General features: G+C 49.6%; 1 protein-coding gene across 8 annotated transcripts in view; it reads left to right on the top strand.

Moving 5' to 3' along the window:
• NLRP7 (NLR family pyrin domain containing 7) overlaps window positions 1-15,636 on the top strand; it is a 41,859-nt gene that overhangs the window by 22,937 nt on the left and 3,286 nt on the right. For 4 of the 8 annotated variants that reach the window (XM_055102907.2, XM_008962245.4, XM_055102906.2 and 1 more), the window contains 8 exons: window positions 19-93; window positions 559-2,137; window positions 2,785-2,982; window positions 4,600-4,770; window positions 6,372-6,542; window positions 7,315-7,485; window positions 10,407-10,574; window positions 13,297-13,467. In XM_055102907.2, the coding sequence (XP_054958882.2) occupies window positions 19-93; window positions 559-2,137; window positions 2,785-2,982; window positions 4,600-4,770; window positions 6,372-6,542; window positions 7,315-7,485; window positions 10,407-10,574; window positions 13,297-13,467 (2,704 nt within the window). Of the gene's footprint in view, window positions 1-18; window positions 94-558; window positions 2,138-2,784; window positions 2,983-4,599; window positions 4,771-6,371; window positions 6,543-7,314; window positions 7,486-10,406; window positions 10,575-13,296; window positions 15,395-15,636 lie in introns of those variants that run through there. The other 4 variants (XM_055102910.2, XM_055102909.2, XM_008962246.4 and 1 more) reach the window with 2 other exon arrangements.

Raw genomic sequence — 15,636 nt, 5'->3', positions numbered from 1 at the left:
CATCTAAGTATTTTACAGAGGACGGACAGGTGCAAGAAATAGATAATCCTGAGCTGGGAGATGCAGAAGAAGACTCGGAGTTAGCAAAGCCAGGTGGGTAAATACGGTCCTGTGGTCATGAGTTTGGTGTTTGAGAGCGTGCAAGGTGCATCACTTCTTCCTGGTTTTATTCATTTCTGGCTTTTTTTTTTTTTTTGAGACGGAATCTTGCTCTGTAGCCCAGGCTGGAGTGCAGTGGCTCCGTCTCTGCTCATTGCAACCTCCGCCTCCCGGGTTCAAGCAATTCTCTGCCTCAGCCTCCTGAGTAGCTGGGATTACAGGCGGCCGCCACTACCCCCAGCTAATGTTTTGTATTTTTAGTAGAGATGGGGTTTCACTATCTTGGCCAGGCTGGTCTTGAACTCCTGACCTCAAGTGATCCACCCACCTTGGCCTCCCAAAGTGCCGGGATTACAAGCATGAGACACCGTGCCTGGCCCTCATTTCTGGTACTTGACTTAGTAATTTTCAGAAGAGCATCATCATCAACCTCAACTGTCCTATGGGCTGTCACTGTAGGTGAAAAGGAAGGATGGAGAAATTCAATGGAGAAACAATCTTCGGTCTGGAAGAACACCTTTTGGCAAGGAGACATTGACAATTTCCATGACGCCGTCACTCTGAGAAACCAACGGTTCATTCCATTCTTGAATCCCAGAACACCCGGGAAGCTAACACCTTACACGGTGGTGCTGCACGGCCCCGCGGGCGTGGGGAAAACCACGCTGGCCAAAAAGTGTATGCTGGACTGGACAGACTGCAACCTCAGCCCGACGGTCAGATACGCGTTCTACCTCAGCTGCAAGGAGCTCAGCCGCATGGGCCCCTGCAGTTTTGCAGAGCTGATCTCCAAAGACTGGCCTGAATTGCAGGATGACATTCCAAGCATCCTAGCCCAAGCACAGAGAATCCTGTTCGTGGTCGATGGCCTTGATGAGCTGAAAGTCCCACCTGGGGCGCTGATCCAGGACATCTGCGGGGACTGGGAGAAGAAGAAGCCGGTGCCCGTCCTCCTGGGGAGTTTGCTGAAGAGGAAGATGTTACCCAAGGCAGCCCTGCTGGTCACCACGCGGCCCAGGGCCCTGAGGGACCTCCAGCTCCTGGCGCAGCAGCCGATCTACGTAAGGGTGGAGGGCTTCCTGGAGGAGGACAGGAGGGCCTATTTCCTGAGACACTTTGGAGACGAGGACCAAGCCATGCGTGCCTTTGAGCTAATGAGGAGCAACGCGGCCCTGTTCCAGCTGGGCTCGGCCCCCGCGGTGTGCTGGATCGTGTGCACGACTCTGAAGCTGCAGATGGAGAAGGGGGAGGACCCGGTGCCCACCTGCCTCACCCGCACGGGGCTGTTCCTGCGCTTCCTCTGCAGCCGGTTCCCGCAGGGCGCACAGCTGCGGGGCGCGCTGCGGACGCTGAGCCTCCTGGCCGCGCAGGGCCTGTGGGCGCAGATGTCCGTGTTCCACCGAGAGGACCTGGAAAGGCTCGGGGTGCAGGAGTCCGACCTCCGTCTGTTCCTGGACGGAGACATCCTCCGCCACGACAGAGTCTCCAAAGGCTGCTACTCCTTCATCCACCTCAGCTTCCAGCAGTTTTTCGCTGCGCTGTTCTACGCCCTGGAGAAGGAGGAGGAGGAGGATAGGGACGGCCACGCCTGGGACATTGGGGACGTACAGAAGCTGCTTTCTGGAGAAGAAAGACTCAAGAACCCCGACCTGATTCAAGTAGGACACTTCTTATTCGGCCTCGCTAATGAGAAGAGAGCCAAGGAGTTGGAGGCCACTTTTGGCTGCCGGATGTCACCGGACATCAAACAGGAATTGCTGCGGTGCAAAGCACATCTTCATGCAAATAAGTCCTTATCCGTGACCGACCTGAGGGAGGTCTTGGGCTGCCTGTATGAGTCTCAGGAGGAGGAGCTGGCGAAGGTGGTGGTGGCCCCGTTGAAGGAAATTTCTATTCACCTGACAAATACTTCTGAAGTGAGGCATTGTTCCTTCAGCCTGAAGCATTGTCAAGACTTGCAGAAACTCTCACTGCAGGTAGCAAAGGGGGTGTTCCTGGAGAATTACATGGATTTTGAACTGGACATTGAATTTGAAAGGTAAGAACTGTTTTCCCATCCCACGCTCCACTAGGAAGAGGCCAGCGTCTCCTTTGCCCTGTCACTTACTGTCAGAATTTCCCTCTGGCTGGACTTCTTTCCAGCTTCACGTTCAACGTGGAGACACGACTTGGCAATTAGGAATTGGGGCTTTTTTTTTTTTTGAGACGGAGTCTCGCTCTGTCCCCCAGGCTGGAGTGCAGTGGCGTGATCTTGGCTCACTGCAAGCTCCGCCTCCCGGGTTCAAGTGATTCTCCTGCCTCAGCCTCCCCAGTAGCTGGGACTACGGGCGTGCACCACCTTGCCCAGTTAATTATTTTATTTTTTTGGAGAGATGGGGGTCTCAGTTTCTAGCCCAGGCTGGTCTTAAACTCCTGGGCTCAAGAGATCTTCCCACTTTGGCCTAGCAAAGTGTTGGGATTACAGGCGTGAGCCACCTCACTCAGGCTTATCTATTATTTTATTTTTTTGTAAAACTTAAGATCTATACTGGTAGCAAAGTATGTGATGCAATATTGTTTACTATAGACACTGTTTTAGGTTGGTGCAAAAGTAATTGTGGTTTTTGCCATTGAAATGTGGTTTGCAGACGCCCATCTCACCATGCAGGTACTAGTCCTAAGAGAGGAACGTGTGTTCTCCTGCAGGTGCACTTACCTAACCATTCCGAACTGGGCTCGGCAGGATCTTCGCTCTCTTCGCCTCTGGACGGATTTCTGCTCTCTCTTCAGCTCAAACAGCAACCTGAAGTTTCTGGAAGTGAAACAAAGCTTCCTGAGCGACTCTTCTGTGCGGATTCTTTGTGACCATGTAACCCGTAGCACCTGTCATCTGCAGAAAGTGGAGTAAGCAGAAGCTCATCTTGCAAGGAAGACCCTGAACCATGACTAAGCTTCTTGTACTTTTGTTTTTTAAATTTGGAAATGTGCTGTTTCATCTCCATGTATTTGGGGATTTTCCAGCTGTCTTTTTTTTTTTTTTTTTTTTTTTTGGTGAGACGGAGATTTACTCTTGTTGCCCAGGCTGGAGTGCAATGGCGCGATCTCAGCTCGCTGCATCCTCCACCTCCCAGGTTCAAGCAATTCTCCTGCCTCAGCCTCCCGAGTAGCTGGGATTACAGGCATGTGCCACCTTGCCCGGCTAATTTTGTACTTTTAGCAGAGACAGGTTTTCACCATGTTGCCCAGGCTGATCTCGAGCTCCTGACCTCAGGTGATTTGCCTGCCTCGGCCTTCCAAAGTGCTGGGATTATAGGCGTGAGCCGCTGCACCTGGCCCCTTTTTTATTTTTTATTTTTTTTGAGACAGAGTTTCACTCTGTCACCTAGGTGCTGGAGTGCAATGACTTAATCTTGTGTTTTTAGTAGAGGTGGAATTTTCTCCATCTTGGCTAGGCTTGTCTCGAACTCCTGACCTAAGGTGATGCGCCTGCCTCGGTCTTCGAAAGTGCTGGGATTACAGGCATGAGCCACCATGCCTGGCCCCAGCTATCTTTTTTTTGGTTTGTTTTGTTACCAAAACAAACCAAAAAGTAGGTACAAGTACAGGTTAGTTACACAGGTAACCGTGTGTCATAGGAGTTTGTTGTACAGATTATTTTGTCACCCAAGTATTAAGCCTAGTACCCCTTAGTTGTTTTTCCTGATCCTCTGCTTCTTGACTTTTTTTTTTTTTTTTTTGAGACAGTCTCGCTATGTTCCCCAGGCTGGAGTGCAGTGCTGCAATCTCGGCTCACTGCAAGCCCTGCCTCCCGGGTTCACACCATTCTCCTGCCTCAGCCTCCCTAGTAGCTGGGACTACAGGCGCCTGCCACCACGCCCGGCTAGTTTTTTGTAATTTTAGTAGAGACGGGGTTTCACTGTGTTAGCCAGGATGGTCTTGATCTCCTGACCTCGTGATCCACCCGCCTCGGCCTCGGCCTCCCAAAGTGCTGGGATTACAGGCATGAGCCACCACACCCAGCAAATTTTTTTTTCTTTTGAGACGGAGTCTTGCTCTGTTGCCCAGGCTGGAGTGCAGTGGCGCGGTCTCGGCTCACTGCAACCTCTGCCTCCTGGATTCAAGTGATTCTCCTACCTCAGCCTCCCAAATACCTGGGACTACAAGCATGCACCTCCATGTGCAGCTAATTTTTGTATTTTTAGTAGAGACGGGGCTTCGCCATGTTGGCCAGGCTGGTCTCGAACTCCTGACCTCAGGCGATCTGCCTGCCTCGGCCCCAGCTAATTTATTTTTTGTAGAGATGGAGTTTCACCATGTTGCCCAGATTGGTCTCAGACTCCTGACCTCAGGTTATCCTCCTGCCTCAGCCTCCCAAAGTGCTGGGGTTACAGACACGAGCCACTGCACCCGGCCAAGAACTTCTAATAATTTCTAAATGTGAAACAGCTTTTTGTTTATACATGCCTCCACACAATGTGAGGATTAATCACTCCAAGTGGAATCTCTTCTGCTTTTCCCTAGGATTAAAAACGTCACCCCTGACACCGCGTACCGGGACTTCTGTCTTGCTTTCATTGGGAAGAAGACCCTCACGCACCTGACCCTGGCGGGGCACATCGAGTGGGAACGCACGATGATGCTGATGCTGTGTGACCTGCTCAGAAATCATAAATGCAACCTGCAGTACCTGAGGTGGGTCTCACGGTCACGGCTCTCCCCAGCACCCGGAGTCCACTGCACCGCGTTGCCGGGGGATCTAGGAAAAAGGGTAACCACTCCAGATGCCGTCCCAGACAGGGAATGTATTCCTCAAACAGGCCTGTGTGGGGAGTCGGCCTCTCCTCTTTCCCCCGCCAGCTTGTCTTCTGTGTTGCATAACCAGCTATCGATGGAAAGAAACACCCCGAATTCTGTGCTGGGTTCCAGCTTTAGGGACATGTTGTTCCTGACTGCACCTTGCCTAATTGTTGGGATTGAGAGCAGTGGCCCCCAGCCTTTTCTGCACCGCGGGCCGGTTTTGCGCAAGACAGTTTTTCCACAGACGGGTTTGGGGGTAGTTTTGGGATGAAACTGTTCAATCTCAGATCAGGCACAGGAGCTAATCATTGGTGCCTGATCCTATGGAGTGCATGATCCCCGCACTTTGGGAGCCTGAGGAGAATGGATCATCAATCTCAGATGATCAGGAGTTAGGTATTCATAAGGAGCCTGCAACCTCCTCTGCATTCAATGAGAATCTTTTTTTTTTTTTTTCTTTGAGACAGTTTTATTCTTGTCACCCAGGCTGGAGTGCAGTGGTGCGATCTCGTTCACTGCAACCTCTGCCTCCTGGGTTCAAGCAGTTCTCCTGCCTCAGCTTCCCGAGTAGCTGGGGTTACAGGCATACACCACCACGCCTGGCAAATGTTTGTATTTTTAATAGAGACGGGGTTTCACCATGTTGGCCAGGCTGGTCTCGAACTCCTGACCTCAAGTGATCCACCTGCCTCGGCCTCCCAAAGTGCTAGGATTACAGGCATGAACCACTGCACCTGGCCAGGATAAAATTTTTATTTTGAGTATTAAGCATCAATTTGCTTGCCCCTTCTAGTCCCAGCTACAGTGGATGCTGAGGTGGGAGGATCATTTGAGCCCAGGAGACAGGTTGTGGTGGCCTGTGATCATGCCACTGCACTCCAGCCTGGGCAACAGAGCGAGATCCTGTCTAAAAAAAAAAATTTTTTTTTCCGCCTACAAAATCATCCACACAGGCCGTTTTGGTGAAACATTGCACAGAATTGTATTACAATCTCTTGGAGATGTGGCTGGATGTTACTCTAATGGCCATGGGGATACTTGAAGAAGCAGAGGCAACATTAGATCTCTCCAATAATTCAGGCCAGGGTTGGAGGCATGAGTAGAATGAGATAAACCGAAGACATAATGTCTTGGGAAGTGAAGCAGAAGCAGCTGATCTGGGCCAGGCGCGGTGGCTCACGCCTGTAATCCCAGCACTTCGGGAGGCCAAGGTGGGTGGATCACCTGAGGTCAGGAGTTCAAGACCAGTGTGGCCAACATGGTGAAATCCTGTCTCTACTAAAAATACAAAAATTGGCGAATGGCTGTAATCCCAGCTACTTCGGAGGCTGAGGCAGGAGAATAGCTTGAACCCGGGAGGCGGAGGCTGCAGTGAGGTGAGATCACGCCTTTGCATTCCAGACTGGGCAACAGAGTGAAACTCTGTCTCAAAAAAAAAAGCTGATAGGGTATACTCTGTCCTCCCAGAAGAATGACTTTTCCCACTCTTTTCTCAGGTTGGGAGGTCACTGTGCCACCCCGGAGCAGTGGGCTGAATTCTTCTATGTCCTCAAAGCCAACCAGTCCCTGAAGCACCTGCGTCTCTCAGCCAATGTGCTCCTGGATGAGGGTGCCATGTTGCTGTACAAGACCATGACACGCCCAAAACACTTCCTGCAGATGTTGTCGTAAGTCTCCTCTTCCCATGGGCAGCTCTGGTTTAGTTCTGGGGCTATAGAAGAGAAAGGGTAACACCTGACTTACTGCACCACCCACGTGGTGCCTCTTGCTGAAATAAACACCTGCTTCAGGCCCGGCACGGTGGCTCCTGCCTATAATCTCAGCAGAGAGGTGGGCGGATCATCTGAGTTCAGGAGTTCGAGACCAACCTGGCCAACATGGTGAAACCCTGTTTCTATTAAAAATACCAAAAACAGGCCGGGTGCGGTGGCTCATGCCTGTAATCCCAGCACGTTGGGAGGCCAAGGCGGGGAGATCACGAGGTCAAGAGATCGAGACCATCCTGGCTAACATGGTGAAACTCCGTCTCTACTAAAAAATACAAAAAATTATCCAGGTGTGGTGGATAATTTTTTATACCCAGTAGGTGGGCCTGTAGTCCCAGCTACTCAGGAGGCTGAGTCAGGAGAATGGTGTAAACCTGGGAGGCGGAGATTGGCAGTGAACCGAGATCGCGCCACTGCACTCCAGCCTGGGCGACAGAGCGAGACTCCGTCTCAAAAACAACACCTGTGTCCTGTGATGGCTCCAGGTGGACCGCTGCATCTTGGCCTTCTCGCCTTCCTGCTCTTTTGTGGCCATGATGACTCCCACAGGACAGAGGGCAGGGGATGAACAGGAAGGGCTGAAGCTGAGTACCCTAGCATGTGGACATCACCGAGCAGGTTGGAGTTGTGGAAATGTTCTCATCCTTCTACCATTTGTTTCATATTTTTGCAGGTTGGAAAACTGTCGTCTTACAGAAGCCAGTTGCAAGGACCTTGCTGCTGTCTTGGTTGTCAGCAAGAAGCTGACACACCTGTGCTTGGCCAAGAACCCCATTGGGGATACAGGGGTGAAGTTTCTGTGTGAAGGCTTGAGTTACCCTGATTGTAAACTGCAGACCTTGGTGTAAGTCCCTGCTGGGTGTGTGTGTGTGTGCACATGAATTCAAGCAGGAGAGACATGAAAGTACTTGTTAATTCATTTCAAATGTAACTTTTAAAAACCTGGTAAGAATTAAAGAATAGGCAGAGGCCAGGCGTGGTGGCTCATGCCTGTAATCCCAGCACTTTGGGAGGCCGAGGCGGGTGGATCATGAGGTCAGGAGATGGAGACCATCCTGGTTAACATGGTGAAACCCTGTCTGTACTAAAAATACCAAAAATTAGCCAGGTGTGGTGGCGGATGCCTGTAGTCCCAGCTACTTGGGAGGATGAGACAGGAGAATGGCATGAACCTGGAAGGCGGAGGTTGCAGTGAGCTGAGTGCACCACTGCACTCCAGCCTGGGCGACAGAACAAGACTCCTCAAAAAAACAAAGAAACAAACAAAAAAAAAAACCAGGCAGATGCAGGTAGAAACATGTTAATATTTGCATGTCAGCAGAGCCTCTTCCTGCTATGAAGGAAGATTTGAGGTGAGTAGTCGGTTCTCGGATCTGATGCTTTGTGTGTGTTCTTTCAAATTCCTATGACATAGTACTGCCTGCTATTGGAGGTAGATTGAGTTATGTGGTAGGGCCAGTGGCACCTTTTTTTAAACTTTTATTTCCATAGGTTATTGGGGAACAGGTGGTGAATGGTGGGCAGATCACCTAAGGTTCAAGACCAGCCTGGCCAACATGGTGAAAACCCGTCGCTACTAAAAAATACAAAAATTAACCAGGCTTGGTGGTGCGTGCCTATAGTACCAGCTACTCAGAAGGCTGAGGTAGGAGAATCGCTTGAATCCGGGAGGCAGAGGCTGCAGTGAGCTGAGATGGCGCCACTGCACTCCAGCCTGGGCGACAGAGTGAGACTCCGTCTCAAGAAAAAAACAAAAAAAAAACTCAACAAAAATCCTTATTTATAAAAGACATAGGTGGCAGGTTGGAATTGACCCACGAACTATAGTTGGCTGAATCTTGTTATATGGAAAGAAGCCCAGCGTGAGCTACCTGTTCACATTAAAATTATGGTTAGAAAAATATTCAAGAGATTGCATAGGGTTGAAGACCTACTCCTGTTCAGAAATTCTAGCTAGTGGTCATTTCTGAGATTCATTTTTCTTTTTTTTTGGATGAAGTCTCACTCTGTCGCCCAGACTGGAATGCAGTGGTGTAATCTTGGCTGACTGCAACTTCTGCCTCCCAGGTTCAAGCGATTCTCCTGCCTCAGCCTCCCAAGTAGCTGGGATTACAGGTGCCCTCCACCATGCCCCGGCTAATTTTTGCACTTTTAGTAGAGATGAGGTTTCACCATGTTGGCCAGGCTGGTCTTGAACTCCTGGCCTTAGGTGATCTGCCTGCCTCGGCCTCCCAAAGTGCTGGCGTTCAGGCATGAGCCACTGTGCCTGGCTTAGAATAACTATTGTTAAACAAACAGTCACCTACCCGATCGTTATACGAAGTGTACCTGCACCAAAACATCACACTATACCCCTATATACGTAGAATGTGTCAGTTAAAGACAAAACTTAAACATGAAATAAAATGACAGGGAAAGTGAAATTTCCATAATCTAACCACGCAGAAAATAAGTGGCCCAGGGCTCAGATCCTGTCCTGGGTCGGTCTGAACCCAGAGCCTAAGCTGTTGTCCCAGGCAGAGCTGGAAATGGATGGAATCAGAAGGCCATTTTGATGATTTTTTTTTTTTTTTTTTTTTTTTTAACTGAGTCTCTCTCTGTCACCAGGCTGGAGTGCAGTGGTGCGATCTTGGCTCACTGCAACCTCCGCTTCCTGGGTTCAAGTAATTCTCCTACGTCAGCCTCCTGAGTAGCTAGGATTACAGGCATGGGCCGCCACACCTGGCTAATTTTTTTTTTTTTTGAGATGGAGTTTCGCTCTTCTTGCCCAGGCTGGAGTGCAATGGTGCAATCTCTGCTCACCACAACCTCCGTCTCCCCAGTTCAAGAGATTCTCCTGCCTCAGCCTCCTGAGTAGCTGGGATTACAGGCATGTGCCACCACACCCGGCTAATTTTGTATTTTTAGTAGAGATGGGTTTCTCCATATTGCTTAGGCTGGTCTTGAACTCCCGACCTCAGGTGATCCGTCTGCCTCAGCCTCCCAAAGTGCTGAGATTAGAGGTGTGAGCCATCGTGCCCAGCTAATTTTTGTATTTAGTAAAGATGGGGTTTCACCACTTTGGCCAGGCTGGTCTTGAACTCCTGATCTCGTGATTCACCCACCTTGGTCTCCCAAAGTGCTGAGATTACAGGTTTGAGCCACCGCGCCTGGCCCAATTTTTGTATTTTTTAGTAGAGATGGGGTTTCACCATGTTGGCCAGACTGGTCTTGAACTCCTGACCTCAAATGATCTGCCCGTCTTGGCCTCCCACTGCTGTGATTATAGGCATGAGCCACTGTGCCCGGTCCATTTGCATGCTTTTATGTACAAGCCCACCTGGAAGTATATAGCTCCAGTTCATGGGTCAATTCCTACCTGCCACCTATGTTTTATATAAATACTTTTTTTTGTTGTTGTTTTTTTCTTGAGACGGAGTCTCGCTCTGTCGCCCGGGCTGGAGTGCCGTGGCACGATCTCAGCTCACTGCAGCCTCTGCCTCCCGGATTCAAGCGATTCTCCTGCCTCAGTCTTCTGAGTAGCTGGCACTACAGGCGCGCACCACCAAGTCTGGTTATATAGGTGGCGGGCACCTATAATCCCAGCTACTTGGGAGGCTGAGGCAGAAGAATCGCTTGAACCTGGGAGGCAGAGGTTGCAGTGAGCCAAGAGTGCAGCACTGCATTCCAGTATATAAGTGGAAGGTATATAGTGTTGGAAATAACTGCTTCACAGGGTGTTAGCCAGAGGGATAACAGGCTTCTCTTCCTTTGATTATCCTGTAGGTTACAGCAATGCAGCATAACCAAGCTTGGCTGTAGATATCTCTCAGAGGCGCTCCAAGAAGCCTGCAGCCTCACAAACCTGGACTTGAGTGTCAACCAGATAGCTCGTGGATTGTGGATTCTCTGTCAGGCGTTAGAGAATCCAAACTGTAACCTAAAACACCTACGGTAGGCGATTTTCTTTTTCTTCTTTCTTTCTTTTTTTGAGACAGGGTCTTGCTCTGTCCCCCAGGCTGGAGTGCAGTGGGGTGATTACGGCTCACTGCGGCTTCGGTCTTCCAGGCTTGATCGGGCCTCCCAACTCAGCCTCCAGAGTAGCTGGCTCTACAGGCATGTATTACCATGGCCAGGTAACTGTTTTCTGTAGAGATGAGGTCTTGTCATCTTTCCCGGGCTGGTTTTGAATTCTGGTGCTCAAGGAATCCTCCCACCTCGGCCTCCCAGTGTGCTAGGATTACAGGCATGAGCCATCATGCCTGGCCTCATTTTTACAGTGTTTGGAAATCTGGAAATCCTTAATTTCTATGTTTTCTTTTTTTTTGTTTTGAGACGGAGCCTCGTTCTAGTTGCCCAGGCTGGAGTGCAGTGGCGTGATCTCGGCTCACTGCAACCTCTTCCTCCCGGGTTCTCGCTATTCTCCTGCCTCAGCCTCCTGAGTAGCTGGGACTGCAGACGCCCGCCACCGTGCCCGGCTAATTTTTTTTGTATTTTTAGTAGAGATGGGGTTTCACAGTGTTAGCCAGGATGGTCTCAATCTCCTGACCTCATGATCTGCCCGCCTTGGCCTTCCAAAGTGCTGGGATTACAGGCGTGAGCCACCATGCCCGACCAATTTCTATGTTTTCAATATCTCAGACTGTATCACTTCGGATCCAGTTTTAAGAGCAAACCCCTCCAGAAACTGAATATATGTGGGTGGGCACTTCTAAAGTCAGGTAGAGGGCCTGGAGAAGTGAAATATAGATAACAATGGCCCCCAGTGACCTGGACTTCAGCAGCATGCTGCTTCTGCTGGGATCCAGTAATCAGGAAGCAGTGAGCCTGCCCCACCTCATAAACCCAGGGAACCATAGGTGGGATACCACCCCCAGAAAATGCAAAGTCTCCACAAATGGAATGGCGAGCTCTTCATCACTTCTCTCCCCCAAGTTTGTCAGTTGCATCTCTTGGATGCAACCTATTTTCCAACTAGAATCTGCAATCCTAATGCAAAGAGAATCTGCACGTCATTACTACTTAGCTTTGCTGTAGAGTAAAGAAAAAAAACACTAGAACACAGGGTACTTTTTTTCTTTTTTCAGACAGAGTCTCGCTCTGTCACCCAGGCTGGAGTGCAGTGGTGCGATCTTGGCTCACTGCAACCTCAGCCTCCAAGGTTCAAGCGATTCTCCTGATTGAGCTGAGTAGTTGGGATTACAGGCGTGCACCACCATACCCAGCTAATTTTTGTATTTTTAGTAGAGACCAGGTTTCACCATGTTAGCCAGACTGGTCTCAAACTCCTGACCTCAAGTGATCCACCTGCCTCAACCTCCCAAAGTGCTGGGATTACAGGCATGAGCCACCATTCCTGGCCTCCTGAAGTTTCTTAACCCATCCCCCTGAGGAACATTTCAAGCCTCAAGCCAGACCGTGACACCTTTATTTCCAAAGACTCAAAAGCTCAATGCAAATGGGTGGATTACCTGGTGTCTTGTTCCTGTAATCTCAGCTATGACTGTAATCCTAGATTCTCGGGAGGCTGGGGCAGGAGAATCGCTTGAACCCAGGAGGCGGAGGTTGCAGTGAGCCGAGATCACGCCATTGCACTCCAGCCTTGGCAACAAGAGTGAAACTCTGCCTTAAAAAAAAAAACAAAATCAAAGGCTTTTACAGTGGCCTACAGGGCCTTATGGGGGATCCTCGTGTAAGTTATGAGCCATAAATCATTCTACTTTCTCACTAGCTCAGTATCTTATTTACAAGATTCCCTCCCCCAGTTAGCATGCTGGTTCATGATCTACCATCCTTCAGTTTCTTTCCTCATATCACTTTCCAAAAGAGGACTTAAATGACCAGCATAAGTCTAGCTAATCAATGCCTCTCTGTTTGACTTACCTCTACCCTGTTTATTTTAATACCATCATCCATTGTCTTCAATAGAACATATCGAGATGTCTGCTGTCACTAAAAACTCTGAGGACAAGGATTTCTTCTGCTCACTCCCCTCTGCATTTCCTCACTACTGGAGCCCCAGCAAATATGCTGCTTGTTTTTTTGTTTTGTTTTGTTTGAGACCAAGTCTCACTCTTTCACCCAAGCTGGAATGCAGTGGTGATATGTTGGCTCACTACAACCTCTGCCTCCTGGTTCAGGCGATTCTCCTGCCTCTTGAGTACCTGGAATTATAGGTGGCTCCACCATACCTGGCTAATTTTTGTATTTTCATTTTATGTTATATATTTGTGAGATGGAGTCTCATTCTGTTGCCCAGGCTGGAGTGCAGTGGCGCGATCTTGGCTCACTGTAACCTCCGCCTCCCAGGCTGAAGCGATTCTTGTGCCTCAGCCTCCCAAGTAGCTGGCATTAAAGGCACACACCACCATGCATGGCTAATTTTTTGTAGAGATGGGGTTTTGCCATGTTGGCCTGGCTGGTCTCGAACTCCTGACCTCAGGTGATCCACCCTCCTCGGCCTCCCAAGGTGCTGGGGCTACAGGTGTCTGTCCCCACGCCCTGCCTAATCTTTGTATTTTTAGTAGAGATGGGGTTTGACTGTGTTGGCAAGGCTGGTCTCGAACACCTGGCCTCAAGTGATCCACCCGCCTTGGCCTCCCGAAGTGTTGGGATTACACGCGTGAGCCACTACCTGCTCAGTGAATGCGTGGGTTTCCATGTTCTTCCTCAACAGCCTCTGGAGCTGCTCCCTCATGCCTTTCTATTGTCAGCATCTTGGATCTGCTCTCCTCAGCAATCAGAAGCTTGAAACTCTGGACCTGGGCCAGAATCATTTGTGGAAGAGTGGCATAATTAAGCTCTTTGGGGTTCTAAGACAAAGAACTGGATCCTTGAAGACACTCAGGTATGGGTTTTTTTGTTTTGTTTTGTTTTTTTGTTTTGTTTTGTTTTGTTTTGTTTTTTTGAGATGGAGTCTTGCTCTGTCATTCAGGCTGGAGTGCAGTGGCGCAATCTTGGCTCACCGCAACCTCTGCCTCCCAGGTTCAAGCAATTCTCCTGCCTCAGCCTCCTGAGTAGCTGGGACTACAGGCATGCCAACATGTCCAGCTAATTTTTTTCTTTTTTTCTTTTTCTTTTTTTTTTTTTTGAGACGGAGTTTTGTTCTTGTAGCTCAGGCTGGAGTGCAGTGGCGCAATCTCGGCTCACTGCGAGCTCCGCCTCCCGGGTTCACGCCATTCTCCTGCCTCAGCCTCCCGAGCAGCTGGGACTACAGGCGCCCGCCACCACACCCGGCTAATTTTTTTGTATTTTTAGTAGAGACGGGGTTTCGCTGTGTTAGCCAGGATGGTCTCGATCTCCTGACCTCGTGATCCACCCACCTCGGCCTCCCAATGTGCTGAGATTACAGGCGTGAGCCACCGCGCCCGGCCTCAGTGACTTATTTTAACGTAATCTACCTTTAGTTTATTCTTGCCTTTCTCTTTTCTTTTCTTTTCTGAGACAACGTTTTGCTCTGTGGCACTGTGTGGCCGTGTTGCCGAGGTTCTCAAACTCCTGGCTTCAAACGATCCTCCTGTCTTGGCCTCACAAAGTACCGGGATTGCAGGCGTGAGCCACTGTGCACAGCCCACTTGTCTTATTCAAGAGTTATTTTAGTTGTAGAGATGATACGCATGTAAACTGCTTCATGATGCCCAGTGTTCCATTATTGGAACGCTAAGCATGTGGGAGTTATTTATATCCTGCTCAAGGTACAATTTTTCACACGTCTGCAGTTCAAATAATTGTAACCTCTGGCATAAATGGGTTAAGGTTTTAGGGGTATATCATGAAACTTGAGCTAAATAGTGTCATGCTTCTCTTGTTGGTGGGACCGAGGTCTGTAATGCCACCAAGGACTATTGGTGACAAATCTCTAGCCCCCTGTGGTCTCTTATGTCATGTTTTGGGCGTATTTCTTTTCTCATTCCTCAGTTCCTTCTTTGGGAGGCCAAGGTGGGAGGATTGTTTGAGGCCAGGAGTTTGAGACCAGCCTGGGCAACATAGCAAGCCAGTGTCTCCACAATCACCACCCCTCATGTTCACATACACAGGCTTGCATGCTGCAGCCACGTTAGAGCCAAGTTTGCTATCACTAACCCTGGGGTTCACTCTGGCATTCTCTTAGTTCTACTGAAGGTTTGATTTGACACTATTTTTTTTTTATTTATTTGGAGGCAGAGTCTCGCTCTGTCACCCGGGCTGCAGTACAGTGGTGCGATATTGGCTTACTGCAACATCTGCCTCCCAGGTTCAAAGCGATTCTCCTGTCTCAGCCTCCTGAGTAGCTGGTATTACAGTTGTCTGCCACCATGCCCAGCTAATTTTTGTATTTTTAGTAGAGACGGGGTTTCACTATGCTGGCCAGGCTGGTCTCGAATTCCTGACCTCAGGTGATCCACCCGCCTCGGCCTCCCAAAGTGCTGGAATTATAGGCGTGAGTCACTGTGCACCAGCCTGATTATCTATTTTTTAAATTTATTTTTTAAAGGCATGTTTTACTCTGTTACCAGGCTGGAGTGCAGTAGGGCAATCTCTAGCTCGTTGCAACCTCCGCCTCGTGGGCTCAAGTGATCCTCCTGCCTCCGCCTCCCGAGTAGCTGGGACTATAGGTGTGCACCACCATTCCTGGCTAACTTTTTCTATTTTTGGTAGAGACAGGGTTTCACCGTGTTGCCCAGGCTGGCCTTGAACTGCAGAGCTCAAGCAATCTGCCTGCCTTGGCCTCCCAAAGTGCTGGGACTACAGGTGCGAGACACCGTGCCTGGCCATAATCTTTTTTTTTCTTAGACTTACAAGGATCCCCATTGTGTGGGTCTAAATTTCTTTTTAGAAAACCTTTCTGGCTGGGTGCTGTGGCTCACATCTGTAATCCCATGGCTTTGGGAGGCCGAGGTGGATGGATCACTTGAGGCCAGAAGTTCGAGACCAGCCTGGCTAACATGTCGAAACCCTATCTCTACTGTAAATACAAAACTTAGCCAAGCGTGGTGGTGCACACCTGTAATCACAGTTATTCAGGAGCCTGAGGCAT

This window comes from Pan paniscus, chromosome 20 (genome assembly GCF_029289425.2).
Source record: "Pan paniscus chromosome 20, NHGRI_mPanPan1-v2.0_pri, whole genome shotgun sequence".
NCBI classification, from domain to species: domain Eukaryota; kingdom Metazoa; phylum Chordata; class Mammalia; order Primates; family Hominidae; genus Pan; species Pan paniscus.
Note: the sequence above shows the minus strand (reverse complement) of the source record. Positions and strands in the feature narration are given on the sequence as shown.